Below are 25,629 nucleotides of genomic sequence, written 5' to 3' on the forward strand. Positions count from 1 at the left end.
AGCTAAACAACTAAGTTATATCACATTTGTCAAAGATAACAAGGATTTTAAGGGGACATGACATGACATGACTTGTTGAAACATTTGACATTGTAGACAAATTGTGGTTTACTTCAATGCTTCATTTGATGAAGCACATTTAGCTTGTTTTCTCACACCAATTCTTTAATTAGTAAACATGTCATTTTCAAAATTATGAAAAATGAGTAAAGATTGAAAGGATCTATCCTTATTCTACTTTATTGAAAATTAAAAGCGAAAATAGTTACGACAAAGATTGTGGTGGAGTGGTAAATACTTCTCCTTTCTTAATTAAGAGATTTTGGATTTGGGTTCCCTTGGGTACGAAATCACATTTGTTAGGGGGCATTTTATCCCCAACGCCCACAGACACGAATTCAAATTTAATCGGATTCAATTTGAATATTGGTGACCGGATAGAAAATAAAAAAAAAGGTGGGGTCGAGTGGGGGGGGGGGGGTGAGAGGGAATAGTTTTACTTATTCCTGGTAAAAGGCTACTTGTCTGAGATAAATATAGCTAGGTACTCTATTGACTTATTAAAGAAGGCAACGTAGGACTATGACATTCAAAAGAAAATGTCTTCAACTTAGAAACTTCCTCATTCTCTATAAATGCTTGATCTTTAATATCCTCCATATGTGTTTGATCCTTAATATTAGGTATGTGAATATATATCCTAAAGTATGATGATATTTTTGTTTTCAATTTGTGTTATGAAAATCAGAAATTACTGGTTGTAATAAATTATTCAGAAATACAAAGTAACTGAAATTTTAGAACCAGTAAGTAAGATGAACAAAAATTTATTTGTAAAAAAATAATTGAATCTGTAAAAACTTACCAGAATTTGGAATGCTCTTTTTAATAATTTAGGAAGAAAATCAAGTCCACTGAATTCACAATGTCCCCTTAAGGAAAATTATTCCCCTCTAGTATTCGAGGTTTGATTTGGAATATAACCTCTCAGGGTAAAATGATCTTAATCAGTAGAGTATAGATACCAAAAACTCTACTGTCAGCGAATCAATCAGCAGCAGGAAAGTACACGAATAAATATGTGTTTTTTAAGAAGAAGGAAGATCAGAAAAGTTCGTAGGAAAATATTCTGAAGACTGAATGGTATTTATAGGCAAGAAGAATATATTCTGAAAGGTTGCAACCCTTTCAGAATTGACACGACCATTAATGAAAGGTTGCAAATTTTCAAATGGTATTGATTGTTCTTGAAAGTTGCAACCTTTCAGAACAATCATGGCGGAAATTTTTTTAAATATAACGGAAATTAAAATGGGTCACGCGCGCGGATCCGAGTCGGGTCGGGTTAACTAAAAAGTTGAAAACATTTTGGTTAACTTCTCTTATCAACTAATTAATTGAAAATAATTTTTGGACATTTAATTAATTAAATAAATAATTAAAATAAATTTGTTCAAAAAATTATCTCTCGATCGATCATTTGCCAAAGTCAAAGCCAAAGCAAAAGCGAGCGAGCGACGACGGCGACGGCGCGAGGGGGGTCCCTCTTTCCAACTCTTTTAACAATTAATAGGAGTGTTTATTTATTTAAACTCTCCTATTTTCATTTCCATTAGCGATGAGGGACATTTGCCTCTTTCATTAAAACATTAGAAGACTTTTCAAGTTCACAACCTTCTAAACTTTTCAAATTCCTCTCCTTCCCTCTATTTCCCATCAATTCTTGCTACATACCCAACAATCCCCCACATTGATGGGGAATAGTTATAACATAGGAATGCACAGACAATTGTGTACTTTACAAGTAAGGATTAATTGCATCTGGATAAGTAGGTTTCCCCTTGGACTTTTCGTAGTGAACATATGTCGGATATACTCGGTCAATCGGTAGATGTGATACCTTTGAACCGTCGAGCTTTGGTGTATACCTAGACAACCATATGTCACACAATTAACCCTTTACTGTTTATGATTCATACGGTTGTGTTCTTTTCAGTCATGAACACCTCCTGGTTTCATGAGTGTATAGAGAATATGCTTTTGACATTGAATTCTCTTTGAAGCGGCTTTCACTTCACACTCACATAAGTGATTTCTAACCGTGTCATCTCGTAGATACACTATTTGGTAAATCTACCAAACTTAGTAAATCATTAAAAAACTTTAAGCTTTATTACCTCATTAACAAACCTTAAAGTCTTAACCTTTTCCTGAACATTGTCTTCATCATGAGAATGGATTGAGTTAATTGACAATGTCGAACTGTCAGTCACAACTTTGTTTTTCTCCTTGAATCTAGCTCTTGGGATCTCCAGTCTGCTAGATAGAGTTACCATTATGCTGACATGTCCTAAGCCTTAAACCCATTCCCTTAGATGATCTTTCAACTGCCTCTCTCACTAGGCCTTTCGTTAGTGGATCTGACACATTATCGCTTGACTTTACATAGTCAATTGTGATAATTCCACTAGAGAGCAGTTGTCTTACGGTATTATGTCTACGTCGTATATGAAGAGACTTCTCGTTGTACATAACGCTCCCTGCCCTACCTATTGTTGTTTGACTATCGCAATGTATGCAAATTGGTCCAACAGTTTTGGGCCAGAATGGAATATCCTCTAGGAAATTTCGGAGCCATTCCGCTTCTTCACCATCCTTATCCAAAGCAATGAATTCAGATTCCATTGTGGAGCGAGCAATACATGTCTGTTTGGATGATTTCCAAGAGACAGCTCCTCCACCAAGTATGAATACATAACCATTCGTGGATTTTACATCATTTGACCAGGTGATCCAATTTGCATCACTATATCCTTCAATGACAGCAGGATATTTATTATAATGCAAAGCATAGTGTTGTGTCCATTTTAGATAACCCAACACACGTTTCATAGCCATCCAGTGAGTTTGATTCGGATTACTAGTGTACCGACTCAGTTTACTAATAGCACATGCTATATCTGGTCGCGTGCAATTCATAATATACATCAAACTTCCCAACACTCTGGCATATTCAATTTGATAGTCACTTTGACCTTCATTCTTTTTAAATGTACAACTTAAACCAATTGGAGTTTTGACTACATTGAAATTCAAGTAATTGAACTTATCCAAAACTTTTTTAATATAATGAGATTGAGATAATGCTAGTCCCTGGGGAGTTTTGATAATCCTGACCCCTAAGATCAAATCAGCAACTCCTAAGTCTTTCATATCGAACTTGCTGGACAACATGCGCTTAGTAGCATTTATATCGTCAATTTCTTTAATCATTATTACCATGTCATCAACATACAAACAAACAATGACTTCATGATTTATAACGTTTTTAATTTAAACACATTTATCACATTCGTTAATCTTGAATCCATTTGCCAACATTATTTGATCAAATTTAGCATGACATTGTTTGGGTGCTTGCTTGAGTCCATAAAGTGAGTTCACAAGTCTGCACACTTTATTTTCTTTACTAGGAACTATAAACCCTTCAAGTTGTTCCATGTAAATTTCTTCCTCTAACTCTCCATTTAAGAAGGTTGTCTTTACATCCATTTGGTGGATTTTAAGATCATGCACTGCTGCTATGCTATTAACATCCTAATTGATGTTATCCTTGTTACTGGAGAGTATGTGTCAAAGTAGTCCAGACCTTTCTTTTGTCTGTACCCTTTGACTACCAGTCTACCTTATATTTATCGATAGTCCCATCAGGTTTCATTTTGATCCTAAAGATTTATTTCCTCGAAGAAGATCAGTCAATTCCCAAGTGTTATTGCTTAAAATTGATTCAATCTCACTATTGACTACTTCTTTCCAATAAGTTGACTATGACGAAGACATAGCTGTTTTAAATGTTTAAGGCTCATTTTCAAGCAATAGTGTTACAAAATCTGGTTCGAAAAAAATAGATTTTCGTTGTCGAGTACTCCGCCTAGGTTCCTCACTAGTTAGAATATTTCCCATTGATTCTTCTCGTGGTCATTTAGGTCTTTCACTTGCTGACTCACTTTCAATTTTATACGGATAAATGTTTTCAAAAAATTATGCATTATCTGATTCAATTATCGTATTAACATGAATCTCAGGATTATCAGATTTGTGAACCAAAAATCGACAGGCTTTACTATTCAATCTATTGTTTTGGGTCCAATTATAACCCTCTTCGGTAAAGGAACCTCTACCTTGGCTAAACACCCCCATATTTTGAAATATTTCAAGTTGGGTTTTCTTCCTTTCCACAACTCATATGGAATTGATTGTGTTTTTTGATGGGGTACTCTATTGAGTATTTTATTATCTGTAAGGATGGCTTCCCCCCCCAAAGATTTCGCGGTGAACCAAAATTGATCATTAAGACATTCATCATTTCCTTTAATATTCTGTTCTTCCGTTCTGCTAAACAATTTGACTGTGGTGTATAAGGTGTAATAGTTTGATGAATAATACCGTATTCCAAACATATCTCTGCAAAAGGAGATTCATATTCTACACCCCTATCATTCCGAATCATTTTTATCTTTAGATTCAATTGGTTTTCCACTTCATTTTTGTATTGCTTAAATGCATCAATTTCTTCATCCTTACTATTAAGCAAATATACATAACAAAATCGAGTGCAGTCATCAATAAAAGTTATAAAATACTTTTTTCCACCATGATATGGTGTTGACTTCATATCGCATATATCTGTGTGAATTAAGTCTTGAGTTTTATAATTTCTTTCAACAGACTTGTAAGGATGTTTAACAAAATTACTTTCCACATAAATTTCACATTTTGACTTATCGCATTTAAAATCAGGCAATACATCTAAAACCAATTTTCACAAGGCTTTGTAATTTACATGTCCCAAACGGGCATACCATAAATCACTTAACTCAAATAAGTAAACAGAAGCAGAATTTTTATTAATATTGTCAATAACCATTACATTTAATTTGAAAAAACCCTCATTGAGGTAGCCCTTTCCTATGAACATTTCATTCTTACTTATTACAACTTTATTACTAACTAGGACAAACTTAAACGCGTTCATAACGAGCAGTGCAGCAGAAATTAAATTCTTCCTAATAGTAGGGACATGCAAAACATTGTTCAAAGTAAACCCCTAGCCGGATGTCATTTTCAACACTACTTTCCAAGTTCTTGCAATCCTTGTTGTTGCTGTGTTTCCCATGAATAAATCTTCATTGTACTCAGCAGAAGTGTATGTTGCAAAGGCTTCTTTCGCAGAGCAAATATGTCTAGTGGCACCTGAGTCGAGAAACCACTCCTTGGGATTTCCAACTAAGTTACACTCCGATATCATTGCACACAGTCATCTGCATCTTCCATCTTTTCCACGATGTTTGCTTGACTTTTGCCTTTGCCTTTGTCTTTGTCCTTTCTTGGAGCATGACAATCAGAAGATTTATGACCAGTCTTGCCACAATTAAAACAATTTCCTTTGAATTTCTTCTTGGCCAGTTCTGACTTCTGTCCGTTGGACTTCTTTCTCTTTTTGTCTTTGGTAGGAGCTTCTTCAACAATATTAACTCCAATGATTGTTGAACTCTTACGCAACTTCTTTTCGGCATTTCTGTTATATTCCTCAATCTTGAGCCTAATCACAAGATCTTCAAGCTTCATTTCTTTACGCTTGTGCTTTAGATAATTCTTGAAATCGTTCCATGAGGAGGCAACTTCTCGATCATTGCAGACACTTGAAAAGTTTCATTTACTACCATATCTTCAGCAATCAGATCATGGAGAATGAGTTGAAGTTCCTGCACTTGTGATCCAACAGTTTTACTATCTACCATTTTAAAGTCTAAAAACTTTGTGACCTCAAACTTTTTCAAGCATGCATCTTCTGTCTTATATTTCTTCTCAAGTGCATTCCAAAACTCTTTTGAAGTTGTTATTGCACTATAGACATTATATAATTCATCCTCTAAATCACTCAAAATGTAACCTTTACATAGGAAGTCTGACTGTTTCCATGCTTTAACAATCATAAATTTTTCCCTGTCTGGTATATCATCAGCAGGAACTGGAATATCTTCACTTGTAAATTTCTGCAGACCAAGAGTAGTAAGCCAGGAAAATACTCGTTGCTGCCATCCTTTGAAATTCACACATGTGAATTTACCCGGTTTCTCTGCTTGTGATACAAGAGTTCGGGTTGGTGCAGCAACAGCCACTGTAACACCAGTGTTTTCCATTTCTGATAAACAAAATTGATACAATATAAGTAAGCAATAAACTATAATTGCAGACTTAAAGGAGTATAAAATCACAAAGATTTTTGTCTCCACCAGAAACACAGATTTTTTTATTAATTTCCTTAAGATTGTTTCCAATCTGTGTTATGAAAATGGAAAATTACTGGTTGTAATAAATCATTCAGAAACACGGAGTAACTAAGATTTTAGAACCAGTAAGTAAGATGAACAGAAATTTATTTGTAAAAAAATAATTGAATCTGTAAAAAATTACCAAAATCTGGAATGCTCTTTTTAATAATTTAGGAAGAAAATCAAGTCCACTGAATTCACAGTGTCTCCTTAAGGGAATTATTCCCCTCTAGTATTCGAGGTTTGATTTGTAATATAACCTCACATGATAAAATGATCTTAATCAGTAGAGTATAGATACCAAAAATTCTACTGTCAGCGAATCAATTCAAAGCAGGAAAGTATACGAAGAAATATGTTTTTTTAAGAAGAAGGAAGATCAAAAAAATTCGTAGGAAAATATTCTGAAGACTGAATGGTATTTATAGGCAAGAAGAATATATTCTGAAAGGTTGCAACCCTTTCAGAATTGACACAACCATTAATGAAAGGTTGCAAACTTTCAAATAGTATTGACTGTTCCTGAAAGTTGCAACCTTTCAGAACAGTCATGGCGGAAATTTTTTTAAATATAACGGAAATTAACTAATTAATTGAAAATAATTTTTGGTCATTTAATTAATTAAATAAATAATTAAAATAAATATGTCCAATAATTTATCTCTCGATCATTTGCCAAAGCCAAAGCCAAAGCCGAAGCCGAAGTTGAAGTGAGAGATGACGACGACGGCGCGAGGGGGTCCCTCTTTCCAACCCTTTTAACAATTAATAGGAGTGTTTATTTATTTAAACTCTCCTATTTTCATTTCCATTACCGATGAGGGACATTTGCCTTTTTCATTAAAACATTGAAGGACTTTTCAAATTCTCAACCTTTCAAGTTTTAAACTTTTCAAATTCCTCTCTTTCCCTTTATTTCCCATCAATTCTTGCTACATACCCAACAATATTTACTGTCACTAGTGGAAATTATTTGACATGGAAAACTATTGTGCATAAAGGAATTAAATCTCTAGAAACGTTTATCAACATTCTTAAAAAATGGTACACATTTAATGAGGACAAACAAAAGAAGTAAATACATCTTTGACTTTTTTGTGGATATAATAAAAGACCCTCTAATGAGAGAGATGAGATCATATTCTGTTAGGACTGGAACTAAGCAGGTGTAAACGCGGAAGCTAGCAAAGCAAACCTCAAAAGACCACGAGTAAGAAGACAACGAGAAATATATCAAAAGACACAAAGATTTAACATGGTTCGGTCAATCGACCTATGTCCAAAAAGCAGATGAGCAATCCACTATAAATACGAGAGTACAAAATACAGAGAGAAACAACCTCAACCAATTCACTCGGAATACATCGGAGGTTCACACAAGTGATAGCGTATAAAGCTTGTGACCCATAAATTGTCCCCCTAACCAAAACTCTCAAAGCCATTAAGACTACATTGTGAATGCTGATTAAGTTAGAAGGAATATGCCTCTATTTATAGAATCCTAAACCTTTTCCTACCAAAAAAAGGATTAGTTAATCCAAAACATTTTGCCTAAAAGGAAAACCCATTTATGGTAAAAAAATTAGGGAAAATAAAATCCAACAAGTCTCCCCCTTGACCTGAATTTCTAACAAAATAAATTTGTCCACCTTCTTCACTTAATCTTCAACAACTTGCTTCTCCTTTCCATAATCTCCTTTGCAAAATTTATGTCTCAACACAGAGAACCTCTCTGAAATAATTTCTCCAACAAAATCTTCATTACTGTCAAAAAGGTTGTTGCTAGAATTACACCGCCAAGATGAACACCTCTTTCTAACCTGGCTCAATCATCGATTATCGAACCACTGAAGCTGACTCCATCATTGAATCTGGCTCTGATGCCACTTGTTAGAGCCGAAAATAAGCAGGTGTAAATGTGAAAGCTAGGAAAGCAAACCTCAAAAGATCACGAGTAAGAAGACAAACGAGAAATATATCAAAAGACACAATTTAACGTGATTGGGTCAATCGACCTACATCCACAAAGGAGATGAGCAATCCACTATAAATGAGAGTACAAAATACAGAGAGAAACAACCTCAATTAATTCACAGCGAATACATGGGAAGTTCACACAAGTGATAACGCATCAAGCTTGTGACCCATAAATTCTCCCCCTAACCAAAACTCTCAAAGTCATTAAGACTACATTGTTAATGTTGATTAAGTAGAAGGAACATTCCTCTATTTATAGAGTCCTAAACCTTTTCCTACCAGAAAAATATTAATCAATCCAAAACATTTTCCTAAAAGGAAAACCTATTTTTGGTAAGAAATTTAGGGCAAATAAAATCCAACAAATCTCTTCCTTGGCCTGAATTATTGACAAAATAAATTTGTCCACCTTCTTCACTTAATCTTCAACAACTTGCTTCTCCTCTCCATAATCTCCTTTGCAAAATTTATGTCTCAACACAGAGAACATCTTTGAAACAATTTCTCCACCAAAGTTCTTCATCACTGTAAAAAAGGTTGCGTCTAGAACTACACCCGTCAAGATGAACACCTCCTTCTAACGTGGTTCAATAATCGATTATCAAACCACTAAACCTGAATCCATCATTGAATCTGACCACTTGTTAGGATCGGAAATAAGCAAGTGTAAACGCGAAAGCTAGCAAAACAAACCTTAAAAGACTACGAGTAAGAAGACAACAAGAAATATACCAAAAATCACAAAGTTTTAACGTGGTTCGGTCAATCGACCTACATCCACAAAGGAAATGAGCAATCCACTATAAATATGAGGATACAAAATACAGAGAGAAACAACCTTAATCAATTCACTCGGAATACATGGGAGATTCACACAAGTGATAGCGTATCAATCTTGTAACCCATAAATTCTCTCCCTAACCAAAACTCTCAAAGCCATTAAGACTACATTGTGAATGTTGATTAAGTTAGAAGGAATATGCCTCTATTTATAGAGTCAAACCTTTTTCCTACTAGAAAAAGGATTAGTCAATCCAAAATCTTTTCCTAAAAGAAAAACCTATTTATGATAAGAAATCAGGTTAAATAAAATCTAACATATCCCTCCATATTATCATGGATTAATGCTATAGAGTATAATCATAAGACATATATAAATGTATCAATGAGTATGTAACAAACTTTTAATTACATAAATGAACAGACACAAAAAAAAAGAGATGGATAGTTGTGGTAAGGTTTTCATCAATTAGACGTTTATTAACAACAAACACAAACAATTTCCTATCCATTTAGTGGAGTGGATGTGCTACAAAGAAAGGTCGACAAATTCGATGGCTGATTGTTAGCTCACAAAATCTGGGGCGGACCCAGTAAGCCAGACGCGGATGCTCGAGCACTCATTGATTTCTGAAGTTTTTATATATATATATATATGTAAAATATGATACGTATATTATTATAATTTAAATGAGCACCCATAAAACAAAAACAGTTATGGATGAGCTGGTTTAAACCTCTGCAATAAAAAACGTGCAAAACCCTTTAAATCCTGGATTAGCCATCACAAAATATTGTTAAGACACTAAATAACTTGTGGGTGTTGACTGTTGACGTTGAAATTTGATTACACGGTCACTAAACTTTAAGACATCATAGCAAATCACTTAACTTTCTTTCATAACCTTCAAATCACTCAATTGTGAATATTATACTCAGAAAGCACGTAATCAATTTAAATGGATTTTTCATTAAATTTTACTGAAATACTTTTTTTTCTTAAACTAAAGAAAATAATAAGATACTCATTTTAATTATTTTATTAAATTATGTTGAACTATTATTTTAAAAAATAAAATAAGATACTCATTTTAATTATTTTATTAACTTTTTGTTGAACTACAACTTCTGTTTTAAATTTATTTTTAAAAATTATGTTTCAAGAAAACATGAAGAAATAATGAAAGTGAACATCTTAGTATTTTTTGACAATGTTGAATAATACGTACTCACTACTCGGTAACATTAGTATAAGTAAATTGAATTTTTTAAGAAGAAAAAAAGAGGAGGTAATTTTATCGGTTTCGTTAACTCTATATATTTATTGCAAACTGAAAACGATGTTAGAACATTTTGAGGTTTACGTGAAGTTTTAGGGAGTATAGTGCCAGTTTGCGTATTTTCAATTTAAAGTTGCATTTTAACAAAATTTAAATAAAAAAATTAAAAATGAATATTTTATTATCTTTTTAAAAATTAGCCTAAAATAAATTTGTATTTCAACAAAATTAATGAAATAGTCAAAACGAGTATCTTATTATTTTCATAAAATATATTCTAGAACAAAACTTGTATTTCAATAATATAAAACAATTATATATGTATATTTCAAGATCAAAAATTGTGCTTCAACAAAATTTAACAAAATAATTAAAATGAACATTTCATTTTCTTAAAAGAAAAATCAGTTTAAAACAAAAATTGCACTCCAACAAAATTTAATTAAAAATCATTCAAGTTGGTTGAGTAACTGTTTAAGTGAAATATTTATAGTTGAATAACTTTGTAGATAAAATATTCATTGTTGTGTAACAAAATAACTAAAATGAACATTTCATTTTCTTAAAAGAAAAATCAGTGTAAAACAAAAATTGCACTCCAACAAAATTTAATTAAAAATCATTCAATTTAGTTGGGTAACTGTTTAAGTGAAATATTTATAGTTGAATAACTTTGTAGATAAAATATTCATTGTTGAGTACTTTGAAGTTATAAAAGAAAGGTAAGTGATTTTCCGTAAAAAGAATCCTTAGTTGAGTAACTTATATAAGAAAAATACTTAATTGAGTGATTTTATTGTTATAAGAAAGTGAGCAACTTTCTATTTAAAAAACTATTTACGCTTGAGAAAATATACATTCATGCTGATAATTGTTAATTAATATTTTCTCCGTTTGAAATTGTTTGTCATGTTGCGCTTATCGAAAAACTAATTTGATTAATTTTTAAATGTAAATTGGATCACATTAATTCGATATTTTAAACAAGAAAATTAGATATTCGAAAACTATATGAAAAGTACTATAAATTACAATTTTTTTGCATATTAATGTGATTAAAAAATAAATCTTAAAATGTGAATCAAAGTTTGTATAGTGTGACTTTAAAAATAGAAACTATGACAAATCGAACGAGAAAGTAATAGTTATCCCATTTTAGTTGTCACCTTAATAAATAATAAATCATTAATTAAAATTATTTGTTAAAAAAGTGTTTATATTTATTTATATAATTTTTAAAAAGTTTTTGAAGGATAAAATTATCTTCTTACTTATGATATTTTAATATGGGTTAGGAAAGGAAAGTAATCAGCTAAAATAGAATGGAGGGAATATAAATTTCATTAATTATATTTTATTTTATTTTATAAAATTTCAAATGCAAATTTCTTATTAAAGTTTGAATTTTAAAAAATGAAAAGAAATCACATAAATTATGACAACAGGAGGGAGGAGGGAGTATCTTTTAAATCAAGTACAATGAATGATGAAATAGTAGGGTGGGGTAGAAGGTGTCTATGTCATTGCTACTCTTTTAGCCGACCCAACCGACAATCCTCTACCCCTTCTTTCTTTCTCTGTTAGTTTAACCCTACTCTACGCTAAAGCTATATATAAACACAACTTCAAAGTAAAGCCAACCAACTATGAAATTAGTGCTACCCCTTTTCTTTTGATCAACTCATTTAATTAATACAACTTTTGTGATATGGAACTAGAGCTTGGCCTTGCTATTTCAAATTGTAACCATTTTCCCATCAATGCAATCACGAGTTATAGGAAGAATGGTTTTGATGATAGCTTCTCCGATATGAAGATGAAGATGAAGCAAAAGCGATGTTTTGAAGAGGCCTTTCATGAGGATGAAGGAGTAGTTGAACGTAAGACGTTGTCTTTGTTCATATGGAATGGCCAACCAAATGAAGATGATGATAACCATGGAAGAAACAAGAAACCTTTTAATGCCACTTGTCACAAGTAAGTCATAGTATAACTTTTTGTTGAAGACTGAATATATAGAACAGTTGAACAACGTGGTACAAGTAATGAGTACAAATGTTATAGAGTTATGGTCACAATAGGACGTGCATAGCGTTGACTGTACCACATTGTTCAACCTATTTCATATCTTCATCTTCAACACTTTTGATGTAACACAACATACCTTTATTAATTAATGGTTTTTTTCTGTCCATGCAATTAATATAGGGATTTTGAGGAAGAAAGTCTCAAACTTCTTGGTTGGCCACCAATTAATACATGGAGAAAAAAACAATTTCATCATCAAGGTCATGCAGGTTGGATTACAAATGATAGAAACAATAACAATAATAATAATAATAATGTTATTGTTGGAGGAAGAAACTCTATGTATGTAAAGGTGAAGATGGAAGGGGTGCCAATAGGAAGGAAGGTTGATCTAAGGCTCTATCATTCTTATCAACTTTTTACCCAAAATTTACTTCAAATGTTTGCAAGATGTAAGTTCACGCCAATAGTACTACTGTGTATATTTATTTTATTTTAGAAAGAAATTCTCAATTCATTAATTGATACTATTGTTTTCTACAGATCAAAATAGTGGAAAAAATAGTACACGCTTTACAATCTTGTACCAAGACAGAGAAGGAGACTGGATGCTTGCTGGAGATGTACCATGGAAGTAAGCACTTAATTATTACTCCCTCCACAATTTTATATGAGTTAATTTGATTTAATACAAAATTTAAAATAAAATAAGATTTTTGAAACTTGTTTTCTAAAGTTAAGTGATAGATATTTGAGTGGTAATAAATCATTTCAATAAGGATAAAATTAATATTTTAAAGTTAAATTGTTACTTTATATTCAAATATATATCATTTATTTTATGACAGATTAAAAAGAAAAGTAAGTAATATAAGAAAAACCTATACATGTAATTATTTTAACAAAAGAAAATTCAAATCAACTCAATTTATTGCTAGTATTAGTTAAGTTTTGGCTATGAATGACTTTTCGCAGAACATTCGTGGAGACTGTTCAAAGAATTGAGATACAAAAGAATGAGAAATGAGGGAATTAGATGCTCTAGAAATCATATGCTTATGGAGTAGCATGGACAAGTTATGGAGTAGCATGGACAAGTGTATCTTAGATCTAAGTTGCGGTATCTATAGTAGAAAAAATACTCTTTATTAATTAGCTTGTTATATGTCACAATTAAATTGTTATATATATATATATATGTATGCTACGTATGTCTAGTAGTTTTCCTGCAAAGAGTAATGTGTTCATCAAAGTCATGTAATATAATATATAGTTTTATATATCTTATCAATCTTACTAAAAGAAAGCTTTGTATATCGAAATTGCATTTGGTTTTCATCATGCGACGGATCAATCTTGACTAGTAAGATGTATAGAGAGACCAATGATCAGATTCAATATGTATGAAATGTTAAAACAAGATGATTGATGAAGAAAGTTGTTAATTACTTTATCTATCTGTTCACTTTTTTTTTAGGACATTTAAATATGAATGTACACAAGGGTGGATCTATTAAGGTCCGTTGGGGTGCCAAGCCACTCTCTAGCTTTGACGGAAATTCTCTCTCTCTCTCTTTATATATATATATATATATATATATATATATATATATATATATATATATATAATATGTGTTAAATAATAAATGTGTTAACCACAAAACAGAAGTAATTTTTGGTATAATGATAGAGCATCTACTTAATGGGTATTAGGTGTGTGATCAATTCTAGCTAGCAGCATTTCTTTTTTAAAACCAGGCACATTTTCTTTTGTTTTTTTGATTTTTCTTACTTATTAAGTATTGATCAGTAATTTTTTTTAACTAATTTTATTTGATTCTTTGATTTTTTTTGTATGATTAAATATATAATGAAAAAGAATCTCTTTACCGTTGAAATCCTTCTTCCTTTAAATTTTTGAACAGCAAAAAATTGTCATTAATTAAAGCTTTAGTCTTTCGTTCATCATCCCATCATGCTCTCTCATTCAGGCACAAGACGAATAATTCAATCTGAATCTAAAATTGACTTAATCAATGAGTCTACTTAGCATTAGAGACGAATTTAAAATTTGAAGATTTTGATGCACTAATAGTATTTTAATTTAGGTAGTTAATGAAACTTTTACTGTAATTAACGAATAATGTAGTATTTAATTAGTAACTAATGACTCAAATATGGTTTATAAGCCAAACTTAAAATAAAAATAATGAAATAAGAAATCGTATTCTTGCGAGTGGTTCCTCTATCTTGTACAAATTAAACAAGGGCACCCCTTCGCTTCTTATGGGTGCACTGTTGATTATATCCTACTTTATGTCAGTTTTTCACGATATATATACATATATACGCGTGATTTTTTTTTGAGGTTAACAGATGCATGCATCCTTATCAAATCGTAAGGGTCCGCCTCTGGTTGGTACCATGTAGGTCCGCCTTTACTTGACACCCAGTGACTCTAAATCTTAGATTCGCCTCTGAATATACATTAATTTTTCTCTCTCTAGAAGTTCTCAGCGCATGATAAAGAAGATAGCTATGACGAGAGGAAGAGGTAGAGGACAGGGACGTGGTTGGAAAATTATATTGATGATACCAGGAAGCAGGGGCGGCTCAAACTGGTTGATGGCCTAAGACCAAAATTAAACTAGAAGCCTTGAAATAAATTTAAAAAATTTATATATATATTTATTTTAAATTTATTTTTCTGCCTTTTTGAGATGCAAAGTTGTTAATAATTTTTTATGTAGTTAATTTCTTCTAATAATCATATTCAATATCTCTGAAATGTGAAAACAAGATGATTGATGAAGAAAGTTCACAATTACTCTATCTATCTGTTCACTTTTCTTTGTAGTATATTCAAATATGAATGCACATTAATTTTTTTTCTCTCTAGAAGCTCTCTGCGCATGATAGAAGAGATAGCTATGGCGAGAGGAAGAGGTAAAGGACGGGGACGTTGTCGAAAAATTCCATTGATGATACTAGGAAGCAAGGACGGCTCAAACCTGTTGGTGGCCTAAGGCCAAAATTAAATTAGAGACCTTAAAATATATATATATATATATATATATATATATATATAAAATCTATTTTTCTACCTTTTTGAGATGCAAAGTTGTTAATTATTTCTGTAGTCATCTCTTCTTATAATTCTTTTTCAATCGATAATATAGCCAAATCCCTTAATCTTTTTGACTTTCTCAGAAATCTACATCCGACTTTTTACTAATTTTCTCAACTCCTTCTTCTTTTTGGTTTATATCATTATCTAACTCAATTTCAACTATGTTTGTGACTTGTTCTTCTAAAGAGCATTTCCTTACCTTTTTTGATTTAATTTTAACATTGTTTTTCAAAAATTTATGAAGAGCACCTTTTTGATTTTATTAAGTTATCGACTTTTGTTTTTCTTTTAAGTTTTGAATGACTGAATCCATATTTTCTAGTTGACATATTAAAATCTAATAAATATTTTAAATACTATTTACAATATCAAATAAAAATATAATAAGCATAAGACACAAATCAAAAATAATATTAAAAATAGAATGATATTACCGAATTTAAGAACTATGAAGGCTTTTTCGAAAATTAATTGGGCTACTGCGACATATTTTTCTCCAAATTTAAGACATAAATTATAATATAAAAAAATAAAAACTACATATAGAACAAGTAAATTCTTAATCTTTGAATAAGAGAAATATTTAAGATTAGAAAAGAGAAAGTGAAAATAAATAGAAGAGAGGAAAAGAAAAAAATATAATATGTAAAAAATAAATTAGAAAAAGAATAAAAATACACATAACTTTCATGGAAAAGGTAAAAAGTAATAGTCATATCTATCAGTTCATTAATGACGTTTGAATTTGGAGTCTTAGTTATATTTTTTTCTAAAAACAAGTTTTATCCTACCTAATTAACAAAAAATTGAAGCCCCCTAAAATTGAGGGGCCTAAGGTCAAGGACTTTTTTTCAACTATATCCAGCCGCCTCTGCTAGGAAGCACAGTAGTAATTCTCAAGTTGAAACCCAAGACCTTTCACTACATGAGGAGGAAAACATACTAATAGGGACATCTTTGAAGGATGAAGTGGTGTGGAGGCTAAGTCTGAGTGAGACCCCACTAACTATGACAACGCTTCATGAGTACCCAAATCTAGGGCACAGTTATGCAGATAATTAAAGGAGTGGGAAGCAATGGAACATTGAAATGAATGTATCTGGAGAAGGGGATCTCAAGTAGCTGCTGCTACATGAATTGAAGAATTAGGGCAAGCTAAAGAGGATGTAAAGATCAGCGAAGAACCTGTAACAAGATGAACTTTTTATTGAAAATAAACTAGTTGTTTGTCACAAGAGGGACTTGTTCCTCTTCTTCTGGGAATAACAAGAAGCAAACCAAAAAAAAAGAAGAAGAAAATAGAGGTTCCAAATATATTCTAAGCAACTAAAAGAAAAGCAAATTCATCTCTGTCTTGTGTAGTGAGATCTACTACTACTTATACTACTCTAGCATCTATTATTCATGATCTTTTTCTATCATATTTGACAAAGCATGTTTCCTTTTTGCATCTGAGACCACGTACTGGTCCAGGTATTGTAGCACTCGTTTGTACCTTGTACTACGCCTATTGTTTTCAAACTAATCCTGTAGAGTCATTACATTGCCACCCTCATGGAGAAGAACCTTGTCCTCAAGGTTCAAGTGAGGAAACAGCTGCAAGAGGGTATATGAGTCCTCCCAAGTTGCATCTTCAATAGGAAAACCTACTCATTTGACAAGGCATTGAGGCACCATATGTGCCCCTTCAGTAACCTCTCTTTTGTTTAAAATAGCTTCAGGAGTAAGTGTGACAGAGGGAGTTTGGTCCAAGAAAATAATAGGTGTAATCTGATTAGTTGGTTTGCCGATACAGTTATGTAACATTGAAACATGGAATACATGATAAATTTGAGCAGATGGCGGCAGAGCGAGTTTATAAGCCACATCGTCAATGCATTGAATGATCTGAAAGGGCCTAAGGAAATGCCTACTCAATTTGGAATGGCCTTGCGAACGAACTGAAATATGCCTATATGGTCGAAGACGAACATACACTCAATCACTGATATCATATATCACCTCCCTACGACCTTTGTCGATGTGAAGCTTCATATCCTATCTTGAGTCTGCTGTAAATTTTACTTCAACACACCCAATATTTCATCCCGTTGCCACAAAGAACCCAAAATTATAGGATTGGATGTGTTGCGCAACACTACAGGAGAGATGGTAGGAGGAGGCCTGCCATAGACTGCCTCAAAAGGAGTCAACTTGGAGCTGTTTTAGTATTTAGTATTGTACCAAAATTCTGCCTAGAGAAGAAGAGGTATCCATGTAGAAGGAATATCTGTAGCAAAATAACGGAGATACATTTCAAGGAATTTGTTCAGTGAATCTGTTTGGCCATCCATTTTTGGATGATAAGCAGAACTTTTGGCCAAATGAGTTCCCTGGAGTTTGTTAATTTCCATTCAAAATTTAGAGTTGAAAATTGCATCGCGAATGATTTGGTAAGAAAACCATATAACCGGACAAAATCTTGGACAATGACTTCTGCTACTTTTTGTCTTGTAAAATTTCTAGATAGAGCAATAAAATGTCCAGACTTCAACAATGTATCTACAACCATCAAGATCACAGTGTGCCCCTGAGATGGTGGAAGGCTTGTAATAAAGTCCATGGAAATTTAAGCAAGAATCTCAGAAGGAATCGGCAAGGGAGACAGTAATCCGCTGGTTTCAAATGTGAATCCTTCATCTGCTGACAAATTTGACATTGAGAGACAAACTTCTTGCCATTAGATCGCATGCAAACCCAATAAAACTTTGAAGATAATATGTGAAATCTGCGAGAGAGGATTCGTATGACCTCCAATTTTGGAAGCATGAAACTCTTCCAATAGCATTAGATGCAAAGATGCATTCTTGGGAATAACCAGGCAATTCTTGAATAAGGGGAGACCTTCCTGAAAGGAGAATGAGAAAATAAAATCTGGAGCATTTAACAATTTCTGATGGAGAGATAATAATTCCTCATTGGGTTTGTTCAATGCCTTAAGCTTGTCAACCAAAGTTATTTCAGTGATTGCCAAAGGTAATGTAGAACATGCAAGAACACGAGATAAAGCATCCGCAACAAAAGTTAATTTGCCTGGCGAAAGCGTATCTCAAAATCATACCCAATTAATTTGCTAAGACAACGTTGTTGTTCAAGGGTCTAGATAACCTGACTTGTGAGGGATTTCAAAGATTGTTGATCAGTTAAAATGGTAAAACCACGGACCAATAAGTATTGATGCCACTTTTGAACAACCTGCGTTATGGCAAGCATTTCACAATTGCAAGCATTTCACAAAGCCAAGAGCCTTTTTCAATTTGGCAAAAACAACAAAAGCCTTATCGGACCATATAAATGAGTCCTTTTTAAAAAAAAATCAGTAAGGGGTGAAGCGAAATAGGCATATCCTTTGACAAAACGACAATAGTACCCCCCGTTAAACCCAAAAAGGCACAAATATCCTTTACAGACGAAGGCAAAGGCCAAAAAAAGATAATGGTCTCTTCTCAGGGTCAACTTGAAGACTTTTCCAAAGAGAATATGACCCAAGTAAGAAATAGAAGACTGCTCGAATTGGCCTTTTCATTGCTTCAGCACCAAAGAATTTTACCAGAGAAGATCAAAGACTGATCTAAGGTGTTGTAATTGATCCTGGCAAGACATGCTATAAACTAGGATGTCATTGAAAAAACAAGGACAACTTGGCATGGCAACAACTTAAAAAATGAAATTCATGGTTGATTGAGAAGTAGATGGAGCATTTGAAAGACCAAATGGCATCAAAGTAAACTCATAATGGCCTTCGTGAGTTCAAAATGCGGTATTTTTTATATCAGGGGGATTGAGGGGAATTTGGTGATATCCGGCTAATAAATCCAACTTGGAGAATGCATAAGCATTGTGCAGTTCATGAAAAAGCTCATCAACTGTTGAGATTGGAGATTATCCATAACAGTGATAACATTAGGAGCCTTGTAATCCATACAAAAGCGACAAGTACCATTCTTCTACGCACTACCAACACTATTGAAGAATATGGACTGGAGTTGGGACGAATAATTCCCAACTTGAGCGTATTAGAAACAAGCCTTTCAAATTCAACTTTTTGGAAGTGGGGGTAATGATATGGCCAGACATTTACAGGATTGGCTCCTAGAAGGAGCGTAGTGCGATGATCTTGTGGTCATGGAGGTCGTAAGGAGGTTGGGGGTTGAAAAATTTCTGTATATGAATTTAGAAGAGTGGCTAAGTCAAGGGATGGTGACATGGTGATATACGGGTATGAGATTGAAGATCTAGACAAAGAAAGCATGAAATATAATCTATATTATTGAAGCGCCGCAGAGTAGACATATTTATTTGGGTAGGATAGGGGAAAGATCACCTTGACATCGGTGATGTTTCTTGTTCTATTTAAACTCAAAATTACGATTGACATAGTCAGTCAAACATGGAAGCAATGTAGCTAACCAAGCAACTCTAAGAACTAAATCCGAACCATGCATGTCAATAATAAAGAAGTCTGTTGCAAAGGAGAAGCCCATAATGGTGAGTGCTACACCAAGAACGACAACCAAACATCATCGTTCTTTGCCATTTTCGACCATAACTGAAAAACCCGAAGAAAGTTCTATAAGTAATTTGAGAGCTTTTGCAGCATGAGGCTGAATAAAATTGTGTGTGCTACCCTCATCTAGGAGAATCTGCACAGAAAGGCCTTTGATATATGTAGCGACACGAATCGTAGTGGGATGAGGTCCACCAAACAAGGTATGTCAACTGATGCTAAGTAGAGAAGGGTTTTCAGTGGTGGTGTATGGAGGTGGTGAATTTGATGGGGGTGGAGAAAAGTCAGAAGGAAAGTCTTCTGTAGCATCATCATCAGCAATAAGTAATAGGAGTTGTGGAATGGATGAACATTTATAACCCTTGTGATATTTTTCATCACAATTGAAACAAAGGTTAAGTTCACATTTTATTTGAAGCTCTATCGGTGTGAGCTTCCTGAATGATGTACGACCAATGTCTGAAATGAAGTAGTCGGGGTTCAGGAGCTTGAATAAAGGTCAAATTTGTAGGGCTAGGAGATGTGTGGAAGGAAAACGGGATAGCAGGAATTTTTGACGGATAGTTGGGTTGGGTCGTTGTCCCAACTCGGGCCAACTTTTTTTGCTCTTTCAAAAAGGACAAACTAATTGCTTCATTGAGGTACGGGGGTTATAAAGCCCTAAAATCTGATTTAATATCAGGGTGAAGTCTAGAGGTAAAATGAAGACAATACATTAGAGGTACTATTTGTTGGGTATGTAGCAAGAATTGATGGGAAATAGAGGGAAGGAGAGGAATTTGAAAAGTCCAGAATTTGAAAGGTTGGGAACTTGAAAAGTCCTCTAATTATTTAATGAAAAAGGCAACAGTCCCTCATCAGTAATGGAAATGAAAATAGGAGAGTTTAAATAAAGGGATAATGCCCAAGTACCCCCTCAACCTATGCTCAAAATCTCAGAGACACACTTATACTATACTAAGGTCCTATTACCCCCCTTAACTTATTTTATTAATAATTTTTTACCCCTTTTTTAGCTTACGTGGCACTATCTTGTGGGCCCAACGATGGTTGACTTTTTTTCTGAACTAATGCCACTTAGGCTAAAAAGGGGTAGAAAATTACATATAAAATAAGTTCAGGGGGGTAATAGGACCTTAGTATAGTATAAGTGTGTCTCTGGAATTTCGGGCATAGGTTGAGGGGGTACTTGGGTATTTTCCCTTAAATAAATAAACACTCCTATTAATTGTTAAAAGGGTTGGAAAGAGGGACCCCTCCTCGCGCCGTCGTCATCGTTGCTCGCTCACTTCGGCTACAACTTCGGCTTTGGCTTTGGCAAATGATCGAGAGATAATAATTTGGACAAATTTATTTTAATTATTTATTTAATTAATTTAATGGCCAAAAATTATTTTCCATTAATTAGTTGATAACAGAAGTTAACCAAAATATTTTTAACTTTTTAGTTAACCCGACCCGACTCGGATCCCTGCGCGTGACCCGTTTTAAATTCTGTTATATTTAAAAATTCCCTCCATGACTGTTTTGAAAGGTTGCAACTTTCAGGAACAGTCAATACCATTTGAAAGTTTGCAACTTTTCATTAATGGTCGTGTCAATTCTGAAAGGGTTGCAACCTTTCAGTGTATATTCATCTTGCCTGTAAATACCATTCAGTCTTCAGAATATTTCCCTACGAATTTTCTGATCTTCCTTCTTCTTAAAAACACATATTTCTTCGTGTAATTTCCTGCTGTGGATTGATTCGCTAACAGTAGAGTTTTTGGCATCTATACTCTACTTATTAAGATCATTTTACCCTGGGAGTTTATATTCCAAATCAAACCTCGGATACTAAAGGGAAATAATTTCCTTAAGGGGACACTGTGAATTCAGTGGACTTGATTTTCTTCCTAAATTATCAAAAAGAGTATTCCAGATTCTGGTAAGTTTTACAGATTCAATTATTTTTTACAAATAAATTTATGTTCATCTTATTTACTGGCTCTAAGAATCTCAGTTACATCGTGTTTCTGAATGATTTATTACAACCAGTAATTTCTGATTTTCTTAAAATAGATTGGCAACAATCTTAAGGAAATTATTAAATTTGTGTTTCTGGTGGAGACAAAAATCGTTGTGATTTTATACTCCTTTAAGTCTGCAATTTTAATTTATTGCTTACTTATATTGTATCAATTTTGTTTATCAGAAATGGAAAACACTGGTGTTACAGTGGCTATCGCTGCACCAACCCGAACTCTTGTATCACAAGCAGAGAAACCGGGTAAATTCACATGTGTGAATTTCAAAGGATGGCAGCAACGAGTATTTTTATGGCCTACCACTCTTGGTCTGCAGAAATTTACAAGTGAAGATACTCCAATTCCTGCTGATGATATGCCAGACAGGGAAAAATTTATGACTGTTGAAGCATGGAAACAGTCAGACTTCCTATGTAAAGGTTACATTTTGAGTGCTTTAGAGGATGACTTATATAATGTCTATAGTGCAATAACAACTTCAAAAGAGTTGCGGAATGCACTTGAGAAGAAATATAAGACAAAAGATGCATGCTTGAAAAAGTTTGTGGTCGCAAAGTTTTTAGACTATAAAATGGTAGATAGTAAAACTGTTGGATCACAAGTGCAGGAACTTCAAATTATTCTCCATGATCTGATTGCTGAAGATATGGTAGTAAATGATGCTTTTCAAGTGGCTGCAATGTTCGAGAAGTCTTCAGAATATTTCCCTACGAATTTTCTGATCTTCCTTCTTCTTAAAAACACATATTTCTTCGTGTACTTTCCTGCTATGGATTGATTCACTTACAGTAGAGTTTTTGGTATCTATACTCTACTGATTAAGATCATTTTACCCTGGGAGGTTATATTCCAAATCAAACCTCGATACTAGAGGGGAATAATTTTCTTAAGGGGACACTGTGAATTCAGTGGACTTGATGTTCTTCCTAAATTATCAAAAAGAGTATTCCAGATTGTGGTAAGTTTTACAGATTCAATTATTTTTTACTAATAAATTTATGTTCATCTTATTTACTGGTTCTAAAAATCTCAGTTACTTCGTGTTTCTGAATGATTTGTTACAACTAGTAATTTCTGATTTTCATAAAATAGATTGGCAACACTATTGGCCAGTTTCTCAAATTGAGAAAGATAGTCACGAATGGAGGTTTGCATCTGTAGTTTTTCCAACAAGATTTCTAGTGCCTCCATTGATTTTGTTGGAATTCTCATCCCCAAATTTTCCCAAGTAACAATTATATTCTATATATTCCTTTGCATATTACAATAGTTATATTTTGTAAAGCACATAAAATAATGACACAATATTTTATCACGAAAATCCCAACTCATAAGAGGAAAAATCACAACCTACACCTCTGTAGGATTGAACTCCACTTTATTAAACAGTGAACCTCAACAACAAATTACAAGTCTATGTAACCTAAGAAATTATAAACTCTAATTCTTAGCTAACCTAGAGAAAAACCCCTAAGTTTAAGTCTTCTACTGTTCGTCAAGTTTCTTTAACTTATTAGACGAATCCTATTCACACTCGATTGTAATCAAAACTCTTAATTACAATCTTACAACTTTTTCTTCACAAATTGGCAACACTCCCCAATAGAACTCAAAACTCTCTCAAACTCTTGATTGTGTTTTGATCTTCTCTCTATGTAGGTGCGCAATTCTTTCTGATGAAAATAGCCTCCTATTTATAGATCAGAACTTCAGCAAGTCCTTGTTTGATTCAACTTTGTCTTTGCCTCTATAAATCCTTGTTGAACTCAACTTGGACTCATTTTTGCCTTTGCCTCTAGAAAGAAAAATTCTTTAACCCAACTCCTACTCAAACTTCTTCTTCGACTTATTTTAGGTAATCTTTTATTTCAGATTGAGACTTTGATTAGCTAGAATGAGACTTGGATTAGCAGGAATGTGGTGTTACTGCTACAACTCCTTAACTTCTGATTTTCTGCCGCCTCAAACAAGTTTCCTTAAACACGTAGGAAGTAGTTTTTGCCGTAAGATTTCCTTAAACAAGTAGGAAGTAGTTTTCCTTCTTTGACTTGTCTTTGAATGAATTATTTCATTATTATATCTTTATTCACATGATTTTCATACTTTAAGTATGCTTCCTAATAAATGACAAAGTTGTACTTAATTTTAAAAATCCTTCTGCCAGTAGAACTGGTTAAACTCAGATCACATTTGCTAAACTTGTTCCATCATGCAATCTTTGTCAGTCTTCAAAATACACATATTCATGTGTATCTAACAAATTTTATATCCAAAACAAGTAACAAAATCCCTTATAAAATTTTCCCATCCACAAATTTGGCGGTTCGGGTACATCCATTGATACCAATCTTCTGCATCTCCCTCTAGAAAGAAAGAGCATACGTTCAAGCGTTGCTCATTTAGAACTTTGTAAGTGTCAAAATACTGATGATCTTGGAAAATCCAACTCTATGCGTTGGTTCGATCAAACATAGCCAAGTCATTTGGTTCCAGTTTATCACGTCGGAATGTATAAAGGCCATGGTGTGTAACTGGAAGCACCTGGTGTACTGGGGGTTGCCGACTCAGTGTGGGTGGTAGGGTTGTATGATGATAATATTTTTGTGGAAGTGGCATAAATGATCGACCTAAAATTGAAGAAGGGCTACTAGCGACTAGAGTTGGCACCGACGATGAAGAACACAACGAAGCTAGTTGAGTGACCATTTCTTGTAAGGCAGTGTTGATGGACTCCACAAATTTAGCATGGCCAACAAATTGTTCTTGAAGCTGTTTCACAGCCTCATCAAGAGATTTGAGGTGAGTGTTCTGTGCACCATCACCCATTGTAGAAGGAGGGACACTGAAAACATCAAATGTAACAAGATGATAGTTGTTGATTACAAAAGAGACCTGTTCCTCTTCTTCTGGGAATAAAAAGAAGCAAAACAAAGGAAATAGAAGAAAATGGAGGTTCCAAATTGATTCTAATCATCTAAAAGAAAAGAAAATTCATGCCTGCCTTCTTTAGTGAGATCTGCTACTACTTATACTACTCTAGCAGTTATCTCATGCTCTTTCGCTATCATATTTGACAGAGTCTTCCCTATTCCATTTGGGACCACGTACTAGTCCAGGTATTGTGGCACTGGTTTGTACCAGGTACGGCGCCTGTTGTTGTCCATCTCATCCGGCGAGTTATTACAGAGCCTTGGACCAATATGTTCATAAACAACCGCGCAACATATGATGGTATGAACTTAACCTACTTTCACTCACCATGAGGACTCAAGCCTCAATACCATACTCATTTGGGAATTATGTTCATTAGATTGAGTATACTAACATCTTTCAAGATTCATTATCTTTATTTCTCTTGTGTCGGTACGTGACACTCCGCTCCATCATATTCATTAATCCTCTTATGTCGGTATGTGACACTCCGATCCCCTAAATCTACCTGTCGGTTCGTGAGACTCGATCCCCTAAATCTACGTGTCAGTTCGTGACACCCGATCCCCTAAATCTATGTGTCGGTTCGTGACAC

General features: G+C 33.5%; 1 protein-coding gene and 1 non-coding gene across 2 annotated transcripts; both read left to right on the forward strand.

Annotated features, from left to right (window-relative positions):
• Positions 1 to 12,080: 12,080 nt before the first annotated feature.
• IAA29 (auxin-responsive protein IAA29) lies at positions 12,081 to 13,427 on the forward strand. Its single transcript, NM_001279162.1, has 4 exons — positions 12,081 to 12,349; positions 12,581 to 12,852; positions 12,944 to 13,034; positions 13,376 to 13,427. Exons 1-4 carry the CDS (start codon positions 12,081 to 12,083, stop codon positions 13,425 to 13,427), a joined length of 684 nt encoding a protein of 227 aa, NP_001266091.1.
• A 7,571-nt stretch (positions 13,428 to 20,998) lies between these two features.
• MIR7981f (microRNA MIR7981f) lies at positions 20,999 to 21,253 on the forward strand. The gene has a single exon (NR_161775.1). It is a non-coding gene; the product is annotated as a microRNA MIR7981f (primary transcript).
• Positions 21,254 to 25,629: the final 4,376 nt, after the last annotated feature.

The sequence above is a fragment of the Solanum lycopersicum genome, chromosome 8, assembly GCF_036512215.1.
Source record: "Solanum lycopersicum chromosome 8, SLM_r2.1".
Lineage (NCBI taxonomy): Eukaryota > Viridiplantae > Streptophyta > Magnoliopsida > Solanales > Solanaceae > Solanum > Solanum lycopersicum.